At 36.1% G+C, this 26,157-nt stretch overlaps 1 protein-coding gene across 10 annotated transcripts in view; it reads left to right on the top strand.

Moving 5' to 3' along the window:
* INPP4B (inositol polyphosphate-4-phosphatase type II B) overlaps positions 1 to 26,157 on the top strand; it is a 775,173-nt gene that overhangs the window by 376,814 nt on the left and 372,202 nt on the right. For all 10 annotated transcript variants that reach the window (XM_058721302.1, XM_058721291.1, XM_058721289.1 and 7 more), the window contains 2 exons: positions 19,001 to 19,208; positions 21,423 to 21,467. In XM_058721302.1, the coding sequence (XP_058577285.1) occupies positions 19,118 to 19,208; positions 21,423 to 21,467 (136 nt within the window). In that variant the 5' untranslated portion in view covers positions 19,001 to 19,117. The remainder of the gene's footprint in view (positions 1 to 19,000; positions 19,209 to 21,422; positions 21,468 to 26,157) is intronic.

The following is a 26,157-nucleotide window of genomic DNA, read 5'->3' on the forward strand; positions in this document are numbered from 1 at the left end:
AACTCACAAACCGTGAGATCGTGACCTGAGCCGAAGTCATACACTTAACCAACTGAGCCACCCAGGCACCCCAAATTTTTATCTGTTTTTGAGAGAGAGAGAGAGAGAGAGAGAGAGAGAGAGAGACAGAGAGAGACAGAGAGAGACAGAGACAGAGTCTGAGCCAGGGAGGAGCAGAGAAAGGGAACACAGAATCAGAAGCAGTCTCCAGGCTCCGATCCCAAAGCAGAGCACAGATCCCAAAGCAGAGCTCAAACTTACAAACCGTGAGATCATGACCTGAGCTGAAGTCGGACACTTTAACCGACTGAGCCACACAGACGCTCCACTCTTGGTCCATATAAATCAATATTTTGTTCCCAGTTTCTCTTCTTACTCCTTTACAGAATATGTTCTTTTTCCTTCCTTTCATGATTCTGCATTCCTCTTAATTGAGTTCACATTAATTATTACCAAAGCATTCCACTTGTACCTCTCTTAGTTCATCTTCCATTTTTCTAGCCGTTAGTAATTGTAAATATTAATAAAATTAATAATTCTGGTAATATTGATTGACCGCTTGCTATATCTTCTAATTTCTTTTTATTTGTTTTATTTATGTTCAGTATTTTAAAAATCTACACGCAGGAAAATTCATGCTTTTTGGTGTATAGTTCTAGACTTTTTGACATTTTGACAAATGTAAACAGTCATATACACACCACTACAATTAAGATACAGAACACTTACATCACCCCAAAATCTTTTGGCTTCTATCCCTTTATGGTCAACCTCACCTGCTTACCTCCAACCATTAGAAATCACTGATCTATATTTTATTTCCATAATTTATATTTTCCAGAATTATATAGTATGAAGCCCTTTGAATCTGGCTGTAATGTGCTGAGGATTCATCTAAGTTTTGTGCGTATCAATGATGTATTGCTTTTTATTTCTGAGTAATATCCCATTTTGTGGATATACTTTAAGGTGATTATCAATTCATCATTTGAAGAGATTTGGGGTGATTTTGATTTTTAGTTAAAAAAACATTAAAAAAAAGGTTTTTATGTGACCATAAATTCCATTTCTCTTGGGGAAAATAAATAGGAGGAAGACTTCTGGGTCATATGGGAGGTCAGTTTATAAGAAACTGACAGACCTTTTTTCCTAAGAAGAGATACTATTTTGCATTCCTATGAGCAATGTACTCATGTTGTCAGTAAATAAAGACAACATTAGTTATTTTTTTTCAATCTGTATGTCTTTTATACAATTTTTAAAGTTTATTTATTTATTTTGAGACAGAGAGAGAGAGAGCATGAGAAGGGGAGAGGCAGAGAGAGGGAGAGAGAGAATCCCTCCACAGAGAATCCCTCTGTGCTAATAGCAGAGCCTGACATGGCTCGAACACATGAACCATGAGATCATGACCTGAGCTGAAACCAAGAGTCGGACACTTAACCGACTAGCCACCCAGACTTGCCTCAATCTGTATGTCTTTTAATTCTTTTCCTTGACTTACTGCATTGGTTAAGATCACCAGTGTGAAAATGAAGAGGAAAGCTAAGAGTGGAAGCCTTACCTTATTCCTGATCCTAGCAGCAAAGTATTGAGTCTTTTATAATCCAGCTGTAATCATAGCTGTAGGATTTTTCTAGATGCCCATTATTGAGTTAAAGTACTTCCCTTCTCTTCCTAAATTGCTGAGAGGTTTTTTTTTTTTTTTTTTAATGGATGAGAGTTTTATTGTATGCATGTTGAATTTCCTCAACTGTTTTTTGGTGGGTTTTTTTTTTTTTTTTGCATCTTTTGGATTACCAAATGTTTTTTTCTTAATTTCTTCGTCTTTTGATATAATGAGTTGTATTAATAGATTTTTTAATGTTAAATAGTTTTTCCTTCCTGGAAAAAACCCCTCTGTATGCTGTATGCTTGAGTGAAACTTGGTAGTTTTTATTCAAAGATTGTTCAATTTTATTTGTTACCTTTTTTATCTTCATATTGTTCAGAATAGTTCTTTATTATTATGTTAAGGTTAGTGGTCTATAATGAGCTCTACTCTTCCATTCCCAATATTGTAACTTATAGCTTCTTTTTATCTTGGTCTATCTAACTGGAGTTTATCAGTTTTATTTATCTTTTCAAATAAACAGCTTTTGGTTTCATTGATTTTTCTCAATTGTTTTAATTTTCAATCACATTGATTTTTGCTTTTGTTTTTATTATTCTCTTCCTTCTGCTTGCTTTGAGTTTAATGTACCCTTTCTAGTTTCCTAAAATGGTAGTTTAGATCTTAGATGTAAGACTTTTCTAGTATTAGTGTTCTAAATTTCTGTCAGTACCACTTTAGTTGCATCCCACAAATTTTGATATTATTTTTATTTTCATAATTCAAATGATTTCCTAATTACCTTAGTAACTTTCTCTTTGGCACAGTGGTTGTATAGAAGTGTGTTGCCTAATTCCCAAACATTTGAATTTTCCAGATATTTTTGTGTTATTGGATTTTGGCCTAATACCATTATGTTCTAAATATATATTATTTCAATTAAAAAAGAAGAGTCCCAGTTTTATGGCCCATGTCAAAAAATGGGGACTACCTTCAGATCAAAAGCACAAGGAAAATGGGGAAAGAAAAATTCACCCTTATGTGTATGTTTCTCCATGTTTAGCTCCTTGTCACAATTTTCCTGCTGTTGTTTATTTTTTTTAATTATCAGGTAGCTCACTTTTTGTGTTTACTTCCAATCAGTGGAGATACAGTGTTTTGTTACATTGGCCCATCTTTGCTAAAAATGAAATACCTAAAAATTTTGCATATATTTGTTTAATTCTCTCTACAATTAATCAGGCAGGCATTGCCATTTTACCAATTTATGTTGAGGAAACTAGGATAGTACAGTTAAGTAAACTGCCCAAGGTCCCAGAGTAATTGGCAGAGCCTTGGCAGTCTGGATCCATCATAGGTTTCTTAACCACATTCCTATATAACTTCTCTCATGCCAAATTACTGTAATAAGAAGTGTCATGTGAGAGAATTCCAATGTGTTTACCGGACTAACATAGAGTTAAATTATAAAAAAAGACTCCTGAAACACAACAAGAAATAGCCAAACAAAGACACATTTATTAACTTTTCTGACAAAGGATTAGGGAGTGAAGAAATTCTCAGAATATTTTGCTAAGAGGAAAAGCATCAGGGAATGTTAAGTGCTAAAATGTGTTTGCATTGGAGGCAGGGAGGTGTGGAAATGGGGCAAGGGGATAGAAGCAGGAGTGAGAGAAAGGTGTGGAGGTGGGTATTATGTTGGTTGTTCTATTTAAGGACTGAAACTAGTACTTTCTCAAGGACGGGATATAAAAGGGAACATTTCTATTTACACACTGCAGCCCATATAGTAGATGCTCAAGAAATACATGTCATATGGATTTATGACTATGGTATTTCCTTTCCTTACTTCTCCTTACCTATGGGATAAGAGCAATCTTAAAAGTTGGAGGACTTCAGCCAAGATTGAGAAGATGGGAAAGGAAGAAGGAAAGTCTACAGATGTTGTTTTATTCAGTGTTCTGGCATAAATTAATGACATACATTTCACATAAAGTTTGAACTAGAATATCATATTGTCTCAGTGGAAATCCTTAATATATTCTAGCTGATCACAGAAGATTAACCCATACTACTAAGGGGACTTGTCAAATCACTCCATGATTTTCTTCATTTCCAGAAGATGCACTAGAGAAATGCTAGATGAGTTTGCAGGTAGAACAGTGGCTTGAACCTCACTGCTCAGCTTCATTATTTTTATAGGTCTTCTGTCCGATTCAAGTTTAGCAGTTGAATTATTTCTTCTTTTTTTTTTTTATCACCTATTGCTTGCTCTTACTTTTATTGTAGTGCAGTTTTATTGAGTTTTAAGGTGGAATGTGTGATTTTGTACATATTGGAGAGTAAAGGACCTGCTCGTAGTAAAAGAATTAAGACTCATTATCTGTATGCAGTAGGCAGTATGGATAAGAAAACTTAGTTATGCCATATTATATTCTTTGTAGATAACCTCAGGCACTCTATGAACTTCTCTGGAGAGCTAAAGTGAAATTATAATAATCACATCTATACATTTATTCTTGCCTGTTATAATAAAAAGCAGAAGATAAAATTTTAATTAAATTCATTATCTGTCTTTCTTTGAAATTTCAAATTTCAAACGAAAATAAGCAATTAATCATCAGAAACTATAGATAATTTAGTCAATACTAATTGGAACTTGAAATGTATCATCATAAGGAATTCAGTCAGTTCTGTGAATTAATAACTTCTGATGTCTACATTAGAAATGTCCTACGGTTATAATCAAAGTTTCAGTTTTAGTTTTGCTTGAGCACTTGGTATTTAACTGGCCTTGGGTGTTTGTGTGTGACAGTGTTCATAAGGATTTGAGACATTTGATGTTGCTGAGACAGCACTTCCTTGAGTCTTCTTTAGTACATGTGGGAAAAAAAAAAAAGAATCAACCTCCAGCCAAATTAAAATTCTTTCTGAACATCTCTGCTTCTTAAGATAGGCTTGAGATGGGCTGCTAGGAGTCATTATATTTGAAATATGAAATTTGCTGAATAAAAGTATCAGGGGAAAAAACCTGTCATCTTAAGTGCAGACAATAAACTCCTATCCTTTATTTGGTCTTCCAGATGACAGAGAAGGACATTAAAAAATACCCAAGCATCTAGTGAACTGTTACATAACTCTGTTGTGTTATTTCTTTAAATCTTTGCTGGGTGCTAGCAATTTTTTTTAAGTGCCTTTGGGGCTTGAGACCAGGTTTTACAAGTTTTTGTCAAGTAGGCAGAATCAATGTGTCACATGATGTGTTTATAGAAGAAAAAATTTTCATGACATTTCTGTCTTTTTGGGAATATCCAATGAAAATTCCTGTTCTTTGTGTAATAGGTGGGAAGCAACCACGAGTGTCACACCCTGAAGAGAAGGGTAAAAAGCTTACCTCAGACAAAAGACCTTCTCTCTAGTTCAGCATGGCTACTAGCCACCTGTGCACATGGAGCTCTCCCACCTGATTTCTAGGCCTCAGTGTTCCCATCACTTAAATGAGACAACTGCTGGTTTCTTTAAGTCTTTTCAAGTCTATATTCTGTTAGAACATTTTATTATAGCATTTTTTAAATTATTATTTTGTTTTAGAGAGAGTGTGTGTGTGGGTAGGGGAGAGGGGCAGAAGAAAGAGAGAGAAAGAGAGAGAGAATACTTTAAGCATGTTCCATACTCAGTATGGAGCCCAACTTGGGACTTGATCTCATGATCCTAGGATCCTGACCTGAGCTGAAATCAAAAGTCGGGCACTCAACTGACTGAGCCACCCAGGTACCCCTTATTGTATTATTTTAATGAGGGATTATGGGTAGACATCTGTAACCAACCTGTCACAAAGAGATGATTCAGGTTAAATCGAGCATTTTCTCATATCTTCACTTTGTAGTTCTTCAGGATGCTTTCATTTTTATGACAGACACGGAGCAAAATCTAGCAAATCAGATGGCCTACTGACCATATTCCTAAAGGTGGTCCAGGTGCTCCCTCTCAGGATGTCAGGTCACTGTTAAAACTATGTAAATTATGGTTCAGATCTGGCCTAGTGCTGGCACAAAGACTACAGAGTTCTCAGGATTAAAGGGCCTTGTCACAGGGATTGACAGAGCCTCTTTTACTTTATACACAGTGGAGATCAACATTGTTCTTATCGTAATTTGAGACTAACGAGCAGTAGACTGACCTTTGATTTACAATGAACCAAAGATACAATCCCTCTGCTTGCTGAACTGAGTTCTTTGCTCTGAGTTGTTGCTCTGTGCTCTTTGTGAACATCAAGATTTTGCTAGTTTCAAGGAATATTCAGTTAATACTCATTGTGACTTGGGACTATTTCTTGACTGAGATTGCAGTCTCCAGAAGGCAGTCCTATGATTCAAAGAAGCAAAAGGAGGAAATTTTACCCCTTTGTTAAGTATCCAGAATGGTGGGTCTGTAGAATTGGATATGTTCCATCATCAGATTCTATTTTTAAACTTCAATTATTTAGAATTGTTGCTATTGATTCTTTTTCATGGTTGTTTGTCCACTGAAAGTATATTCTCATCAGGACCCAGTAGAAGTTATAGGGATGAGTCTGTCTCAAGAAGACGGAATGTTATAAATAGAGGTATAAAAATATCTACCCTGATGGGTTTTTTTTGTTTGGTTGGTTGGTTTTTTATCTTTCCTGGGGGTTCTGGTGCTTAGGCTTTAAATGCTGTGTTGATATGTTATAGGTTTCCCAGAGATTTCTATTTTTAGGAAGGAAAATAATATAAATAAAAAGATAAATAAAATAAATGTTTCCTAGCCCTTCTTCCTTTCTCCCTACCTATCTGCCCTAGTATATTTTTTAAGAGATGGTAAACATTTGAAGATTTTTGTATGGTAAAGTTGAAAAGCGATAGCAGGTAGAATACAGAGAAGAATTAGAAACTCACATTAACTTCCTTGTTTCTCCAGTTACTAAGTGGAACAAATTACTTTTTAAGCTTCAGTTTTTCACCTGTAAAGGTGGAGTTACATCTTAAATTTGTTATAAAGATTAATGTTATGCATATGATGTAATAATACAGGACATGGCACATGGCACATAATATTCATAAAAGTCACATAAGTACTCAGAAAATTGTGGTTGCTTTTGGATAAAATGAATTTCAAAAGCAGTAGTGGAGAGACTCCATGAAGTGGATATTAGTAGACCCTCCTTTGGTTTGGTATTTACAAGGAGGAAAAGGAAGAGTACCATGACGGTCACTTATATTTTATTACACCCTTTCCCCTCCTTCCTGTTTCCATGTGTCACTATAGTTTGAACCACTGTGTATTCTAAAACCCCAGTCCAGATGTGTTCAGTAAGTTGCTGGACTCTAGATGATCCTGATTTTGATGACATCAAGACACTAGTTCTTATTATGAGCTGCCATATACATGTCCTGGCCAACCTCCAACATTCTCCAAAGTGTGGCATACAGTGACCTGGGTCTGTTTAGCCAAGTATTCAATAGAGGTGTGTTGGGCCTGACCCTGCCAAGAGTCAGGCAGCACAGCTAAGTCTGGAGAATGCAAAAGTAAAAGGAAGAAAGAATGAGGAAAGGATCACATCTGGGTTAGGGTTAGTCACTGGAAAAAGTTCAATACAAAGAGGCCAACAAATAGATGAGTAAAAAGGAGGTGGGTGTCAAGGGCCTCAGACAGACAACCCAGATTATAAAATTCTGGGTAGAAATGAGAGTACTATATGTAGGTCATAAGTCAGTGGCTAGAGAGACTGAAGCCCAGGCCAGGATCCATAACAGCTCTTGGCATCTGTCTAGAACGTCTGATTAAGTGACATGGGCCTTTAGCCCATATTGGCTTTTTATTTGGCAGAATTCCGTATTCACTTCTCCCAGTTTATGGGAATGGAATCTGGGCTTCTATTCTTAAAATGGTGCTTCTCATGCTTGAATGTAGGTAGAAATGCTCTATGCCATAATGCAGTGTCTAATTTAGAAGATCTGGGGTCTGGCTCAAGGTTTTGCATTTCTAACAGGCTTCCAGGCGACTCATACTGCTGGTCTAGGGATCGTGTTTTGAGTGGCAAAGCCTTAAAAGACTGTTGCTGTTTGGTCTTGCTAAATCCATGGGTCTTCTGTCTGTCTCATGTCAGTGCTGCTTCCTTGTGGTAAAGCCTGGAAGCTGGGCTTTTGATCAATCTGGAGCCTTGACAACTCTCATCCTTATTCTTCTTGTGACAAAGGGGCTCACATTGAATTTAATATTGGTAGCAAAACCATACTGACAATTTAAAGAATTCAATTGTCTCCTGACACTGTTGGTTTCTTGGGCAGAAATGTTGCCCTAGAATCTTAATTCATTGCTCTGTCAGGAATTATGCTCTGCCTGGTCAGGGGCCTCATGAGAGGCAAGGAAGGTCTTGACCTTAAATACATGCCTGATTTTTTTTTCAGGTAAAATATCAAATTTGCCAATTTATGCCATTTTCCTCAAAAAGAATCTTTTTCCTGAAACTGTTTTTTTTTAATTCTTCTATTACTTTCCAATGATATAAATAAGAATAAATCCCTGTTACTGAGAATAGGGGCCTAGTTGCAGAACTTTGAATATAATTATCCTATGAAGATGATAGCTTTCAAAGTACCCTGACATTTGTCATGAGGAAAAAGAAACAGAGAATGCAGAGGTAAATAATATTCCTGGTTTTATGTCTTCTTGACATTATATAGCATTTGGCTGATCCTTACAAGCCCTGTCCATCCATATTCCCTCTTGTAAATTGCAGGGTTTTAGACGGTTTTCAAGTGATTTGGCATTGTGAATTATATCTGGTTTATCAGAATGTCCTGGTGTTAGAAGTTTCAGGATACTGATATGAAGTGAACAAGTTTAGTGGGTTGGCTACTGAAGGGCTATACAACCACCATAACAGAGACTTGCTATTCTGTTTATTTTTGAAATGGATAGGAATTAATCGTTTATTCAACATCTTATATCAAAGCACTGTTTGGAAAGCTGAACAAAAGCCACAGGTACATAGTGTCAGTGAGCCTCCAACACTCCCTGCCCGGACCTCAGCCTGAACAGGCTAGGGAATATCTTTAACCACAGGTATGCCCTTCTGGTTAGAACCCAGGCACAGCCCATCATATGATGCCTTATATTCCTGTCATCCTGGGATAGCACCTAAACCACAAGCACCTCCTGTCCTGTATCCTTGCCCCTTGTGTCATCCTCATTTTGCTATGGGCAAATGACTCAATCTTCCCCTGATCTTCTCACTTTTAAAAATGTTCTATAATGTCCTTAGGGTCTTCTATTCCTATAGAAAACAGTTTATTTAGCCTTCTACCTCTTCAGAAAATGTTTTCTTTGTCTTTTTGTCTTAATGAAAACTTGGTTTCTGGGGTTTTCTGCTTCCTAGTTGCCTACTCTAATACAGACAGGCCACAAACCACAGGGACTGAAGGCTGGGCTACTATTTTCTTAGTAGTCACAAGAGTCCCCTTAAGCTGTTAGGACCTCATGTAAGATTGCTGATGTCTGGCTATACCACTCCTCCACCCCTATTTGTCATGTTCATTGGTGAAACTTCTGCTTTCTTCAGACTTCTCTATGGGAACACGTCCTGCCTGTTATCCTCCTGGGAGATTCCAGTTTCCATGGGAATAACCCATTGAACATCCTTGATGCACAGTGTCTTTTTCTTACTAGCCCTAGTGACCAATAACACCATGCCATTTCAGCCATCTACTTATATCCATGGCAATACCTTGGACTTCTCATTACTCAGAACTGAATTATTCTCTCATCTGCCAATATGTTACATCTTTCCCCTTTAATGAGTTCCCAATCCAACCTAAAAAAGATGTGTGGTCACATTTGTATTATTACAGTCTTAGCTTCACTATTCTCTCACTGCATCAGGAGGCAAAACCCCTACACTGTCAATGAAACTATCCTTCTCCACAAGACTGCTGAGCACTGTTGGAGAAAGCCACACACATATATCTATAAATCTGTGGTCTCCAGGCCCAGCTGGCCCCATAAAACTGCCTCCAGTTGTTCCCTCATCGGGTACTCTTAAAGGCTAGCTCAGAACTCCACTTTTCTTCTCCAGCCTCCTACCCAACTTCTTCCCCATTTTCTCTCAACATATGACTTTGCCTTTTTAGTTAATTAAATGTATAATGAGTATTTAGGATGTACCAAAGGTATAATGAAAAATATAGAGACATTTTGTACTTAGTGTAATAAACAAAACTTTCCCTGTGCATTTGAAGTTTTTTGTGTTCCCCTTCCTGATCATATCCCTCACACTTGTTCCCCAAATATCATAATTATTCTGATTTAAGTGTTTATCATGCATTTCTCTGTGGTTGGACTTCATATGTATGTACACCTACACAATATAGAACTAGAGTACTATTTTACATGTTGTTAAATTTTCTATAAGTGCCATCATATCCCTCCCTCTGTCTTCCTGTCCCTCCTCACTCTTTCTCCTCTGTACTTTATGAAGTTAATCAATGTTGATATATGAAGATTCATTTTATATAGAATGAATAGGCTACAATATATTTGTCTACTTTCTTAGTGACAGGCCTTTAGCCTGTTTCAATATTTTTTTTTATTGAAGCTGATTTATTATGAACATTCCTTCCATTATCTTCTGGTATGCATTTTCAATAATTTTTCTAAAATAGAAGCTTATAAGTAGAATTGCTTTTCAGTTTAAATCATGGATTTGAGAACTTGGATTCTAAATATAAGCATTTCATAATATAACTTTCCCTTTAAGCACATTTTTATATGTAGCATAGTGATTTTATTCTGATTTAAATGTACAAATACACATATTTTTATTTTAGTTTATTAAGGTTTGTTTTATAACCAAGAATATAATCTTAGTAAGCATTCCATGTGTACTTTGAAACAAAATATGTATTCTGTTGTTGGATGAAGTCTAATAAATACCAATGAGGTCAAGTTGTTAGTAGTGTTATTTAAGTATTCTGTATCCTCTCTGATGTTTTATCTACTTGTTTGATCTGTTGTAGAGAGTGGAATGTTGAGGTCTCTATATCACTGTGGATTTGTCTGTTTCTTTTTCAGTTCTTTAAGTTTTTGCTTCATGTATTATAAAGCTCTATTGTTAGGCCCATTTACCTTCAGGATAGTTACATTTTCTTGGTGAATTACAATTTTATCCTTATATAATACTAATGTGTGTTATATGAAATCTATTTTATCTGATACCAATAGTCACTGCAATTTTCCTTTGATTAGTGTTTCCATGATATAATTGTTTCAGTCTTTTCAGTCTTTTTACTTTTAACTTAACTATGTCATTATATTTCATTATAACTATGAAGCATATAGTCAGGTCTTTCAAGCTGATAATCTTCTCTGTCTTTTAATTGGTGTGTGTGTGTGTGTGTGTGTGTGTGTGTGTAGCTTGCATTTAATGTGATTATTGACATGGTTGGATTAAAAACATTTTGCTACTTGTCTTCTATATATTCCATCTGTCTTGTTCTTTTCCTCTGCTTTAAAATTTATTTTGTATGTTTTGTTATTCCATTTTACCTTCACTATTGGGTTATTATTTATACTTATTTTTAAAAGTTATTAGTAATTACTCCCCAAATTGTCATAAACATTTTAATTACAATCTACCTTCAAGATTTTAGTGATATAATTGTATACTATACTTTTAGTGTAAGAACTAAACAACAACTCCCCATTCATCCCTGTCACCCTTCTTGCTATTGATGTTATATGTTACACTTTTATATATGCTATCAGTATATAATACATCACTACTATTTTTACTTTAGGCCAGTGGTTGGCAAACTCTGGCCTTCAGGCCAAATCCTGAATATTAATTGGTTTTACAAATAGAATATTATTGTAACACAACCATGCCTATTTGTTTATGTATTGCCAATGGTTGCTTATATACTACCACAGCAGAGTTGAATGGTTGTGACAGAAACCGTATAGTCCAAAAAGCCTAAAATATTTACTATCTGTCTTTAATAGAAGTGTGCCAAACCCTGCCTTAGGCAATTATCTTTTATAGTCACTACAAACAAGAAAAGATTAAATTAATATTTACTTTCTTTTATATCGTTTATAGCATTCTCCATTTCTTTTGTGGATTCAAGTATCTTTCTGTTATGTCATACTTGAAAAACTTCCTTTAATATTTCTTGCAGTGCAAATCTGCTGATAATGAATTTGTCAGTTTTTATTTGTCTGGATAAAAGTCTTTGTGTCTCTTAATTTTTACAAGTTATTTCTACTTTGTATAAAATCCTGGGTTGATGTTTTTCTTATTTCAGTGCTTTAAAGATGTCACTTACATACTTTTAAACAAGAAGTCCAAAATATTTTCTTACTTTTGTTACTCTATATGTAATTTGCTTTTTTTTTTTGCTTTGGTTACCTTAAATTTTTTCTCCTTATCTTCGTTTTTCAAAAGCCTGACTGTGATATACATAGAAGTTTATCGTTTGTTTGATTTGCTTGTTTGTTTATGGGTATATTTGTGTACATGTCATTTGTCTGGTGTTTTCTGAGCTTCTTGGATTGGTGTTTTGAAATTTAATATTTTTGGAAAATCTTAGGCCGTTATCTCTTCAAATATCTATTCTGTCTTTTTCTTTCTTCTGAGATTCAAATAACACATATATTTAATTTGGTATTGTGTCACAGCTTTTGAATGCTCTCGTATGCATTTTCATTTTTCTTTGTGTCTTTTTTTTCTTTTTTTCTTTGTATTTCAGTTTGGGTAATTTCTATTAGCTTATCTTCAAGTTCACTGATTACTTCATTGATGGTATCATAACTATTAATGATCTTGTCAAAGGCATTCTTCCTCTCTTACTGTGTTTTACATTCCTAGGATTTGTATTTGGTCATTTCCAATAGTTTCTATCTCTGCTAAAAATCTCCATCTGGTCATGCAAGTCATCCACATTTTCCATTAGAGTCTTAAGTATATTCTGTTTCTAACAGGTCCAACATTTGGGTCTTATATTAACCTGGTTCTCTTAACTGCTTTTTTCCCCTCTTTTCTCTTGACTATTCATCTTAGTCTTCATCTTCTTTGTGTAGTGTGTAGGATAGTAGAATATAACAAAAATAGTACCTATGCCTGGAAGTGGGCATTCCTCTTTTCCTACTACACCTTCAAATTGAGTCAATCTAGTCAGTAACAGATCTGGGTTTGAGTTTTGTTGTTACTATGGCTGCCTTGAGTGCATCACCAGTTTCAAATAACTCTAACATTCATTTCTACTCATAGTGGGGTTTGGGTGTCTGGAGACTGTTCTCTACTCTCCGCTTAAGGCTTTTTTGGGGAGCTTCTACCAAAGAGAGGTTTACTGTTCATGTTTTTATGCCTCCTCCAGTGGTAGGCTGCTGTTAATAGTTTCCTACTATTTACTGGACCTGTAGGAGTAGAGACATTTTCTGTTGTCCTATTTTTAACCTCGATCTTAGGCAAAATCTATATTCTTGGGTCTTGAGGATGAGGCTTTTCAGTGGTCCTGTCCTTCTCTTAGCAATAGAGGATCAGAGAATCTCTAATGATCTGATCCCAGGAAGCTTCTCTGTGCCTCTCTTATTTCTATCTTCTAGTTGCAATGAGTCTCCATCTATGCCCTGAAGGCAATAGAGTCTGCAGTTTTTGTTCTATAGGGGAGAGGATCCAAGTGGTGTGTCTTTAGTGATGGCTACTCCCCTCCCATAGGGTTGAATCACCAAAGGACACTTTCTCCAGATTCCCACTTTCTTCCCAATCTTCCTCATGAGCCTCTGTGAGGATGAAGAAAAGTCTGTTAGCGAATGCAGCCTACTTTTGAGCTTAGGCCTTTCAGTAGCTCTGTACTTTCATACTAGTCCCCCTTGACCTTCAGTAAGTCATTGAATATTTTTGGCTGAATTATTATTACCAGCTTATATGAGGCCTGACATCTCTTCCTTCCATGGAGGGAAGCTCTTTTCCATGAAGGCATTTGCCTTTTCTTAGGTTTCAGGCTAGTTGATTCCTCTGAGACTTCTGTTCTCAGATTAAAGAAATGTTTATGGTTTGATATATTCAGCATTTTCTTGAGTTTATAGTGGGAGTAATGGTCTTTGCATTTTTGTATATCCTAAACTGGAGCTGAAATTTCTGTTACAAATATATTTCTAGTGTATAATTTGTTACTTCAGTTTTTGTGGTATCTTGTACTTACAGAATATTTTTTTTTATTTTAGTGTAGTCAAATTTATTAATATTTCCTTTATGTACTGTGCTTTTAAAGTCAGGTTGATAAATATTTTATACTCCATTGTTCTTAAATATACTTTTTTCATGAATGGATAAAAATAAGGCCATTGGGCAGAATCTCCTCAAATTTCTGTTAATGCTTTTCAGATCATACCTCATTTTCTCTTCACCCCCAACTTCCTCCCATTATAGCAGATTATATCATCTAGATTTTTTTCTTGCCCCAACAATAATATCTTTTTCTCCTTAATCTTCAATTTAAGATTGAAAATTTAATTGAAAATAAAAAAAAAAGTATTTTTCCTTCCTTTGTTTCTGAAGGACAACTTCACTAGGTAGAGAATTCTTGGTTAACAGTTATTTCCTTTCAAAATTTTGAATATATCATCACATTCTGTCCTGGCCTGAAAAATTTCTGTTGAGAAATCTGCTTATAGTCTTTAGGGGGTCCCTTGTATGTAACTTCTCTCTTTTCTCTTGCTGCTCTTAAAATTCTTCCATTGTTTTTCACTTCTGACTATTTAATTATATAGTCAGTATCTCAGTGTAGCCCTATTTAAATTCAGCTCTTTAGGATCTTTTGGGCCTCATGGATCTGTGTGTCCATTTATCTCTCCAGGTTCAGGGATTTTTTTTTTTTTTCAACTCTTGCTACTTTAAATATACTTTCTGTCCGTTTTTCTTTCTCTTTTCTTTCTGGCATTCTCATAATGCAAATATTGTTTCTTTTCATTTTGTATTATAATTTCTGCAAGCTTTCTTCACCCTTTTTCATTATTTTTTTTTTCCTTTTTCCTCCTCTGACTTGGTAATTTTCAATGTCTTATTGTTCAGGTGAGTGATTCCCCCCTCCACCTCCAATGGTGAAGTCTTCTTTTAAAACTCTCTACTGAGTTCTTCAGTTCAGTTATTATATTTTTCAACTCTAGATTTCTATTTTATTGCTTTTTGATGGTTTCTATTTCCTTATCAAACTTCTTGTTTTGTTCATGCATTGTTTTCCTAATTTTATTTAGTTATATGTCTGTTTTCTTGTAATTCACTAAACTTCCTTAGATAATTCTGAATTCTTTGACAGCTCACAGATCTCCATATATTTAGTGTCAGTTATTACAACTTTATTAATTTCCTTTGGTGTCATATTTGCCTGATGTGTGTGTGTGTGTGTGTGTGTGTGTGTGTGTGTGTGTATCCTTGTGTCCTTATTAATTCTACCTGTTTGAGTAATGCCCTCCTTTTCTAGACTTTACAAGTTTTCTTTGGTAGAGACAGCTCTTCAATAGTCAGCTAAGTTTGGGTTTCTGGGTGTGTATCTGATAATGTCCTTGAGCAGGTGGGGCCTGTCACTATGGCCTATTTTTGAGCAAGGCTGCTGTTCCAGGTCTAAAGGGATGGCAGGGAGTGGGAGTTGTGCCACTGGCTGAGAACAGTTAAATAGTTTTATGGGCCTGGTTCCCTACCCTAGTGAAGCTATAGGATGGGCTCTATGCTTGCCCAGATTCTCTGATGAGGCTTACTAGATGATCAGGACTGGGTACAGTATTTGGTAATAGAGCTATGAATTAATTTCCCTGTCCTTGCAGAGCAGTAGGATGGGACTCAGGACCTGTACAGTTTGTTATTTGGTGACTTTAATCAAACCAGAGTGTGCACCGAATTCCCTGGTTGGGTGAGGTAACTGGTTTTGCTCTGCAGATGTGGGGAGTCACAGGCTGTGCTCTCTGTTCAAATGCCAATGCCACGAATGTAGGGCTGTTGAATAGGCTGTGCAGCTTTCTATATGCTCTGGTTAGGTTCCTTGGTTGGGCAGGATGAAAGTTGTATTCAGGGATGAGGAGGTTACAAATTAGATTCTCTGCCCTGGAGCAGTGGGAGAAGCTGCTCTAGCCATAAAGCTTTTTGTTTGTTGTATTAACTCAAGACAACCCCCACGCTAAGTTTCCTGATTAAACATGGCCACTAGATTTGCCTGCCCACCTCTCAGTTTCCTGGGGTTGCCAGCCCATCAGGTGAGATGGAGCTGGAAAACACTCTCCTCAGTATATCTCAGCTCCCTTGCCTAGGCAGTAGGGGGAGGGACTTTCAGTTTCCCAAACAGGCTTTCTGGTGGAGAAGAACTGGAGCTACCCTCAGCCTTGTCTATGAATTAATCCTCTTGTCTCTGTGCAGCACTGGAACACTCCACAGGTGGTACTGGCTTTGTTCTGGGGGTGATCTCTGTCTGCCTCTGAGCTGAGTACCACAAGTCTTCAAAGCTCCCAGGAGTTGTCATCAGAAGACACTCTTAGCTCCCTTGCCTTGGCAGAAGGAGAGGGCGCCACTGGAGGCTAGCCTCAATTTCTCAAACAGGCTCTCTGGTTGGAAAGGGGTGGGAGCTACTCAGCCTTGTAAAGTCATCTTTTAACTTAATGACCTTGTTTACTTGAGAAACATCCAGTAAGTAGAGTGATGACATTGTTCCCTCAGTTGTTCTTCTCTGCTGCTCCTCCTATCACTGTCAGTGCTTTTACCAGCTAAATTCTCTTCTTGCTCCCCTGAATGGTTTTGTGCCTTACAGTTCAGTCTTTAGTCATCCTTTTTTTTCACTACATGTACTTGGTTTCAATGACTTCATTTGACTTTGACTTCAACCATTAGCCAATGATTTACAAAAAAATACTTTTCCAGCCTTAGTATCTCTCCTGAAATCTAGACCCATGTGTTTAACTGTTTCTGAATATTTGAAGACATTTCAAAAACAACATGGTTAGAACTAAACTCATCATCCTTGACTAAAATCCCTCTTTCTTTATATTCCAGATAGTTTAGTGTTCCATATTTACTGACTTTCACCTGAAATTCCTGACTTTCATTATCTCAATTCTAAACTGCAGCTAATTCCATCATTAAGTCTAGGTAACTGCATTTAATAAATGGCCCTTTACCCCATTTAATAACTTGTTTTGGAATCCAGATTCTCTTCTCTAGTCATCTGCTTCTGTTTTGACTTAGATCCTCTTTATTATTTTATTTTCCTTGAATATTAAAATAACCTCCAAACAAGTTAGTTTCTTTATTAAGTTGTCAACTTCTAGTATGTTCTCTACTTTGACACCCAGTAAACTTTCTAAAAATCAAATATAGTTATGTCACTCTCTTACAATAGGTACATTTAATGTCGCTTCTTTCTGCTCTGAGAATTAGGTTTAGTATCTCTAGCTGACTTTTTAAAATATATTTGTGGTATGTAAAAATTTAAATCTATTCTTGTGCATGATCTCCAAACCAAAAAATTTCCAATAGACACAGAAAAGGAACTACTACATTTAACCATAACCATAGGTAAATGCTGTATTTACCAGCTAGAAAATGTAGTGGTTTTCTAGAGCTTTTCTATTAATATAACTGATTCCTTCTGAGGCATATGCCTTGTTAATAGGTATCAAATCTGAAATTTCTCCTCAAATGAAACAAGATAGAATAAAAATGAATAGAGTCATAAGAGGTTGTTATATGATCTTTGTCTTATGTATTTGACTTTATTCTCTTGAAATTGAATTTATTTTTAAGTTTTGAATGGGTGATATGCCTAAAATGGGACCATATTAGTAATATTTATAGGCCTCTTCAGTCTTCTCCACTCACCCAAAGGTACACATTCACCCACACTCAGAGTTGACATTTATTTTATTAATTATTCACTGTTAGTGTGCTGAGTTGTTAGTTTGTTAAGATTTATCCATATTGCTTATTTAGGCCTCCTCTTTAATTTTTACGACAGCTGATCAAGATTAGAGGTTGAGTTTTTGGTGAAGAACTACGGTGAAGTTAACAAAGTTCTTGTACCCAAGTCCCACATGCATGGTAGTCTTCCACAGATATGACCCCACTCATGCTAATGAAATTGTCATAGGTTCATGATAGAATGTGGTCCAATGAATATATGTGTGTCCTTATCAGAAGAGACATCTAAATTTAAATAGTTAAAAAAATAGAAAGCATTATCTTAATTCAAAATATAATTTTTAACTTGAAGAATTTGGTCTAATTGATAGTGCAATTGCCCTTTACTCCTGGCCTTCATTCCTGGTTGTATCCTGAGGAACCAATGCGTACTTATATACAACTTTATTAGAATATTTTTTAAAGATTCAAGATGCTTTCAGAATTTAATTTTTACCAGATGATCTTTAAAAACCAGAGCTGAATTACAAATGAAACTGTTTTGTTAAAACAACAAAGACTAAGGCTGTGGATTTGTGAAGTTGGAGACGAAATCATTATTCTAAACCAAACTTGATTGCCACTATCGCTTTAAACAACATTGGACAGACATTTAAAGATTTTTTATACATTTTAATTCAGGTGGTAACTTGATTTAAAACAACATTGATTTTTTTTCCCTAATTCATTCTTGGTCATGTATATCAGGCTAAATATCAGAATGAATTTGAAACTATTTGTGGCTATTTGCATAATAGGGTATTAAATTCTTGGAAAGGTTTTCTTTCCCCCATGCTGATTTTCATGATTTTGTTGTTACTTTCATTTCCCCTTGAGCTTTAGCTTTGTAGAGTTATTATTCATTCTTTTCACCATAGACCCTGATCATTAACCATTAAAACTTTATCAGGCAGAGAAGCAAGACTCCATGGGTAATGATGAGGTTGGAAACTCCCTTGTACTACTTGTTGGCTCTTGGCTCATACTGGAAGAAGAGTGCCATGCCAAATTGTCTTTACGTGCTCATGAATAATGTTCTAACAAAGGTGGATGGAGAGATGAGCGTAAAGGGTAGATCTAATGGAAGGAATGATAGTAATATTCACCTTAGCAAAACATGCTAATGCCTTGACAAGATGCTCTTGCTGCTAAATTAGATGCATATTAGGTTAGCAGCAGCCCCTATTGCTATCTACTGTTTTACAGAATGACCTAGAAGAGAAGAATACACATTTCAGGATTTAGAAATCCCTCTTATGAACATAAAATAATTGCATAGAGAATACCCACTTAACTTAGAGTTCATGAGGCATAAATTAGATGGATAGATCTTGAAAATAAAGGTGAGATAGGCAGGAAGTTGTAGTTTCTACCTACCTTCAATTCTTAGCTTTATACTGAACTCTGAAGTAACTAAGATTTTTGCTGTTGCTGTTTCCTAAATGCAGAATTTCAGAGGATATCAGGCCTTTAGTGTGAAGATACATCTATATTAAACCAGGAATCACTGGCAGTGACATTTGGACGTGAAAATTTAGAGGACTAAACAACTGTGAAGGTTGATCATGGAAATCAAAGAGGAAGGAGCATCAGAAGAAGGCCAGCACTTTCTTCCCACACCCCAGGCAAATGATACTGGGGACTTCCAGTTCACAAGTAAGTATATGTGTTCCCCTCTCTGTAACTCTCTGAAAATGTAAATTGAGTCAACTAAGCATACATTCATATGTATTCACAGAAACCTGGGTTCTAACAAATGGCATGAAATTAACTATTTTTTTGCTTGCACCATTTATTTTGTCCTAGTGAGTCTGTGATGTGATTCTGATCCTTTATCTTGAGTGAGACAGATGATAGTCTATGAAATGGACTATGAAATATAGTCTATCAAATATCAAATAGTAGAATCAAAGTTCTTGAATGTATATTAAGACATTAATAAATACTTTTTTTAAGACACTAATAAATACTTTTTAAGTACACCTCCTCTTTAGCATTTATGTAATCTCATGTGGAATTATTTTTTAGAATATAGAAATGTTCTCTTTAAAATCAAAGTCATTTAAGTTGAAAGCACTAGGACATAATGGTTACCCTAGACAGGTAGATTGTCACTGCTATACTCAAGAACACTAATTCACATAAATAGAGCAAATATGGAGATGTGGCCAAGATTTGCATTTAGACATTACAGTTGTTATTTGTGCTACTCAAGTCATTAAAATCATTGGAAGAATTGTATGTTTTCTATTATGCTTCAAATTGTAGAGTTTAGGTTTTATTGTTTAGCATGAATTGTGCCTTTTCTTTTCAAGAGTCCTGTTGGCCATTTATTTATCGCTTTCAAATATATGTCAAATTAAATGAGAGTATTTAATTTACACCATAAAAATAAACTTTAAAGGGTAGCTTGGGTGTCTCAGTCAGTTAAGCGTCCAACTCTTGATTTTTGGCTGAGGTCATGATCTCAAGTTTCATATGTTTGATCTCCACATTGGGCTCCGTGCTGACAGAGTGAAGCCAGCCTGGGGTTCTCTCTTTCCCTCTCTTTCTCTGCTCCTCCCCCACTGGTGCACATGTGTGCATACATGCTTTCTCTCAAAAATGAATAATAAACATTTAAAAACATAAAAAATAATCTAAAGAAAACAGTATTGGTTGAATATGTTTTCTAGAAATTTGTTTGTCAAAGCTTACAGCAGTTACTAATAGTCTTTAAAAAAATCTATATTATTTGAAATGAACAGAGATCTACCCAATGATTACAAGTCTCATCTCTCTGGAAAGTCTGATATTTTTAATCATAGTATTGTGAAATGTCAACAGGAGAAAAAATAAATGGCTACTAAGCAAAAAGAAAGAAGAAAAAAGTTAACCCTGTAAATAAAAAACAAATAGATTTTATACAAAGAAATGGTACTAACAATATATTAGTGATCCAATATTATTAAATTTAAATTGTATTTGGTAAATGCACCAGTAGAAATAAATAAGAAAATGATTTTACATTTATTTAGATTTAGAAATAAATAAGAAAATGATTCTTACATTTATTACCAAATAGTTTACTTTTTCATTAATTTTAGTTTCACTTCTTTGGCAACCCATGAGTTGTAATAAGTGGTATCCAAGTCCTCATCCAGTCTTTTTTAAAAAGACCCAAGCTGTGCGTGGTCGTCGGGTATCCATGTTATCACATTATACCACATTATCACCTTCCAGTCGGATCTCGCTGCCTTCTAAGCCTTACATGTTCCCATTTCCTTACTTTTGTTCTCAGACATTCCCTCCACTTCATTCTAAGCCATGTTGTTAGATTTCTTAAAAATCATGATAAAAAGGAATAGAAACATTTATCAGGACATTGATTTGAGCTATCTATAAGTTGACAGAATAACCACCACCATAATGTCCTTCATAACCTTACAAGAGATATCTCTTTAATTAATAACTTACTCTTTACAGCAGGCTGGAATGGTTTGAAAGAAAAATCTATATAGGAGAATACTTGGGTGAGGCCATCTTTTTTGAAAGTTTTGCCTCTGTCTACATTCATCTAAAAGAAACTAACAATGAAAAAATACATTTTAAATTGCAAAGCTTACAAAAACAATATTTTTTGAGTTTCTTTAGAGCCTTAGAGCTAAGGAGATCAGTCAAGTCTTTAGTCACATTTAGTTCTGCTACAAATATTATGTCCTGCCCTGAGAACTGATGGCTTATCAGTCTGGACAATTAACTGAGTTAATTTGTTCTGCCAAATAATATATTTATACATCCTGGGTAGGGTGAAGCACTGTAATATGTATTTATATATCTTTGATAATGAGTTAAATATCTTTAATCTGAATTCTTACCCATTATTGTTAGGTATTCAGAAGACTCCAAATGAACCACAGTTGGAATTCATCCTTGGTAAGGAATTCTATCTTACTTATACTGATAAATATAATAGTAATTGCATATATAGCATACAGCCTTAGGTTGCTTATATCATTATATAATTTACAAACTTTTACAAACATTGTTCTATAAAAGAAATTTCACTCTTTAAGGTGTTACTTTGAGGTAGATGGCAGGATGGGTGAAATAGGTAAAGGAGATTAAAAGTACAGTTATCACGATGGGCACTGAGAAATGCTATGAAATTGTTGAATTATTATATTCTACACGTGAAACTAATACAAGTTGTTTTTGTTGTACTTCAGTTTAAAAAGTAATAACAAAGCTGGGGGGGGGAGTTCATTCTATATGGTGTACTTTCCCCAATTTATAAGTAAAGAATCTGAGCTTATGATTCTGAAATATTTTGTAAGCTCACTGATATCTTTACATTGTATTTGTGATGAGGTTTTATAGAATCACACATACATGTGTTCAATTTCATATACAGAGACAAGATAGGTAAACCTTTATTAATATACATGTTTTATAAATGTATGGAAAAATTGAAATATATACCTTTATTATCTATAGTAGTTTTTAGTGGTTTGAAGTCTCAATTATTCCAGGATTATATATTTTCATTAATGAAATAGGTTTCAAATTTATATCCTTTGCTCAAAACATTACATTTTGAAGTATAACTTACTGAGATAACATTGTGTGTGTGTGTATATATATATATTTATAATATATATAAAATATATTAATATATATTAAATATATATAATAAATAAATATAAAATATATAAATAAATATATAATAATTTATATATTTATAATATATATAAAATATATATATTTAATTTTGTTTGTTTTTCTCTTTAATAGAGCTTATTTTTAGAGCATTTTTAGGTTCACAGCAAAATTGAACAGAAACTACAGAGATTTTACATTTATTACAATTGTAATAAGTTTCAAGAGACAGAATTTACACTGATAAATCATTACCACTCTAAGTCCATAGTTTACATTTGGGTTCATTCTGGGTTTTGTTATATTCTATGCGTTTGAATAATATATAATGACATATATCGATCATTAAAGTATCAAACAGAATATCTTCATTACCCTAAAAATCCTGTGTACTCAGTCTATTCACCCCTCTCTCACCTAACCTGCGGCAACTACTGATATTTTTTTACTGTCTCCCTAGTTTTATCTTTTCCAGAATGTCATATAGTTGGAATCATGCAGTATGTAACCCTTTCATACTAGCTTCTTTCACTTAGTAATATTCATTTAAGTTCCCTCTAGGTCTTTTCATGGCTTAATAGCTCATTTTTTAGCACTAAATATCATTCCAATGTTTGGATATACCACAGTTCATATGTCCACTCACTTACTAAGGGATTTCTTGGTCACTTCCAAGTTTTGACAATTATGGATAAAGCTGTATGCAAGTTTTTATGAGGACGTAAGTTTTCAATGCCTTTGGGTAAATAGGAGGGAACATATTGTTATTTGGCAAGAGTATGTTTAGTTTTATAAGAAATTGCCAAACTGTCTTGCAAAGTGGCTATATTATTGTGCATTCCTGCCAACAATGCCTAAGTGTTTCTGTTACTCCTCATCCTCACAAACATTTAGTATTGTCAGTGTTCTGGATTTTGGTATAATTCATTTCTTAAACATTTCATTTTTGTTACAAATGTAGCTAAAAGGTGCTGTAAGTTAAGGATTCTAGTTTTTTATTTTCCCAGGTATTGAGAAACAGAAATGTGAAAACTCAAGAAACTTCTGTGGTAACACCCAAAAAGTTATACTTTTTTTTTTCTTTTTTCTAGAGAGTTCTCAGATAGTGTCAGATATAGAAAGAACTTGTATCGGAAAAGGAGCTGAGTAGCAAAATAAGCCTAGGTACCTCTTGACTCACTGTAACTCTTGCTACTTGAGCCTTTATCTATTCATCTTTCATTTTTAAGAGAAGTTCATTTTTTTAACTTTTTTTAGTAGGATTTCAAAGAGTTAAGATGTGTTAGAAAATAACTTAATGGAGTCTCCGGAGCCAAGCGCAGACGAGAGGCCCATGGAAGAGGGTAGGAAGGGCGGCGAGGCGGTGCGCGCTCCACGGACTGGCGGGAGGGAGCCGGGGCGGAGGGGCGGCTCGCCGGCCAAGCAGAGCCCCCGAGTCGGGCTGGCAAAAGCGGAGGGGCCGGACGGACTGTGTTCCGACAGCAAGCGCGACTTAGTGTCTGGGAGGTCATAAGTTAACAGCTCTGCTCAGAAAGCGGGAAGGCTGGAGGACAAAGGGAGGGAGAGCTGCTGAGCCCCCGGACGGCAGAGCTCAGCTTGTCGGGGAACAAAGGCGCTCGCCAGCGCCATCTCCCCCGCCCATCCCCCAGCCAAAATCCCAAAGAGAACCAGTTCCTGCCAGGGAACTTGCTCGCTCCGCGCAAACACCCAACTCTGTGCTTCTGCGGAGCCAAACCTCCGGCAGCGGATCTGACTCCCTCCCGCTGCCACAGGGCCCCTCCTGAAGTGGATCACCTAAGGAGAAGCGAGCTAAGCCTGCCCCTCCCGCCCCCGTGCACCTTGCCTACCCACCCCAGCTAATACGCCAGCTCCCCAGCACCACAAGCCTGGCAGTGTGCAAGTAGACCAGACGGGCCACACCACCCCACAGTGAATCCCGCCCCTAGGAGAGGGGAAGAGAAGGCACACACCAGTCTGACTGTGGCCCCAGCGGTGGGCTGGGGGCAGACATCAGGTCGGACTGCGGCCCCGCCCACCAACTCCAGTTATACACCACAGCACGGGGGAAGTGCCCTGCGGGTCCTCACCACTCCAGGGACTGTCCAAAATGACCAAACGGAAGAATTCCCCTCAGAAGAATCTCCAGGAAATAACAACAGCTAATGAACTGATCAAAAAGGATTTAAATAATATAACAGAAAGTGAATTTAGAATAATAGTCATAAAATTAATCGCTGGGCTTGAAAACAGTATACAGGACAGCAGAGAATCTCTTGCCACAGAGATCAAGGGACTAAGGAACAGTCACGAGGAGCTGAAAAACGCTTTAAACGAAATGCAAAACAAAATGGAAACCACGACGGCTCGGATTGAAGAGGCAGAGGAGAGAATAGGTGAACTAGAAGATAAAGTTATGGAGAAAGAGGAAGCTGAAAGAAAGAGAGATAAAAAAATCCAGGAGTATGAGGGGAAAATTAGAGAACTAAGTGATACACTAAAAAGAAATAATATACGCATAATTGGTATTCCAGAGGAGGAAGAGAGAGGGAAAGGTGCTGAAGGGGTACTTGAAGAAATTATAGCTGAGAACTTCCCTGAACTGGGGAAGGAAAAAGGCATTGAAATCCAAGAGGCACAGAGAACTCCCTTCAGACGTAACTTGAATCGATCTTCTGCACGACATATCATAGTGAAACTGGCAAAATACAAGGATAAAGAGAAAATTCTGAAAGCAGCAAGGGATAAACATGCCCTCACATATAAAGGGAGACCTATAAGACTCGTGACTGATCTCTCCTTTGAAACTTGGCAGGCCAGAAAGGCTTGGCACGATATCTTCAGTGTGCTAAACAGAAAAAATATGCAGCCGAGAATCCTTTATCCAGCAAGTCTGTCATTTAGAATAGAAGGAGAGATAAAGGTCTTCCCAAACAAACAAAAACTGAAGGAATTTGTCACTACGAAACCAGCCCTACAAGAGATCCTAAGGGGGATCCTGTGAGACAAAGTACCAGAGACATCACTACAAGCATAAAACATACAGACATCACAATGACTCTAAACCCGTATCTTTCTATAATAACACTGAATGTAAATGGATTAAATGCGCCAACCAAAAGACATAGGGTATCAGAATGGATAAAAAAACAAGACCCATCTATTTGCTGTCTACAAGAGACTCATTTGAGATCTGAGGACACCTTTAGATTGAGAGTGAGGGGATGGAGAACTATTTATCATGCTACTGGAAGCCAAAAGAAAGCTGGAGTAGCCATACTTATATCAGACAAACTAGACTTTAAATTAAAGGCTGTAACAAGAGATGAAGAAGGGCATTATATAATAATTACAGGGTCTATCCATCAGGAAGAGCTAACAATTATAAACGTCTATGCGCCAAATACCGAAGCCCCCAGATATATAAAACAGTTACTCATAAACATAAGCAACCTTATTGATAAGAATGTGGTCATTGCAGGGGACTTTAACACACCACTTACAGAAATGGATAGATCATCTAGACACACAGTCAATAAAGAAACAAGGGCCCTGAATGATACATTGGATCAGATGGACTTGACAGATATATTTAGAACTCTGCATCCCAAAGCAACAGAATATACTTTCTTCTCGAGTGCACATGGAACATTCTCCAAGATAGATCATATACTGGGTCACAAAACAGCCCTTCATAAGTTTACAAGAATTGAAATTATACCATGCATACTTTCAGACCACAATGCTATGAAGCTTGAAATCAACCACAGGAAAAAGTCTGGAAAACCTCCAAAAGCATGGAGGTTAAAGAACACCCTACTAACGAATGAGTGGGTCAACCAGGCAATTAGAGAAGAAATTAAAAAATATATGGAAACAAACGAAAATGAAAATACAACAATCCAAACGCTTTGGGACGCAGCGAAGGCAGTCCTGAGAGGAAAATACATTGCAATCCAGGCCTATCTCA

The sequence above is a fragment of the Neofelis nebulosa genome, chromosome 3 (assembly GCF_028018385.1).
Source record: "Neofelis nebulosa isolate mNeoNeb1 chromosome 3, mNeoNeb1.pri, whole genome shotgun sequence".
Lineage (NCBI taxonomy): Eukaryota > Metazoa > Chordata > Mammalia > Carnivora > Felidae > Neofelis > Neofelis nebulosa.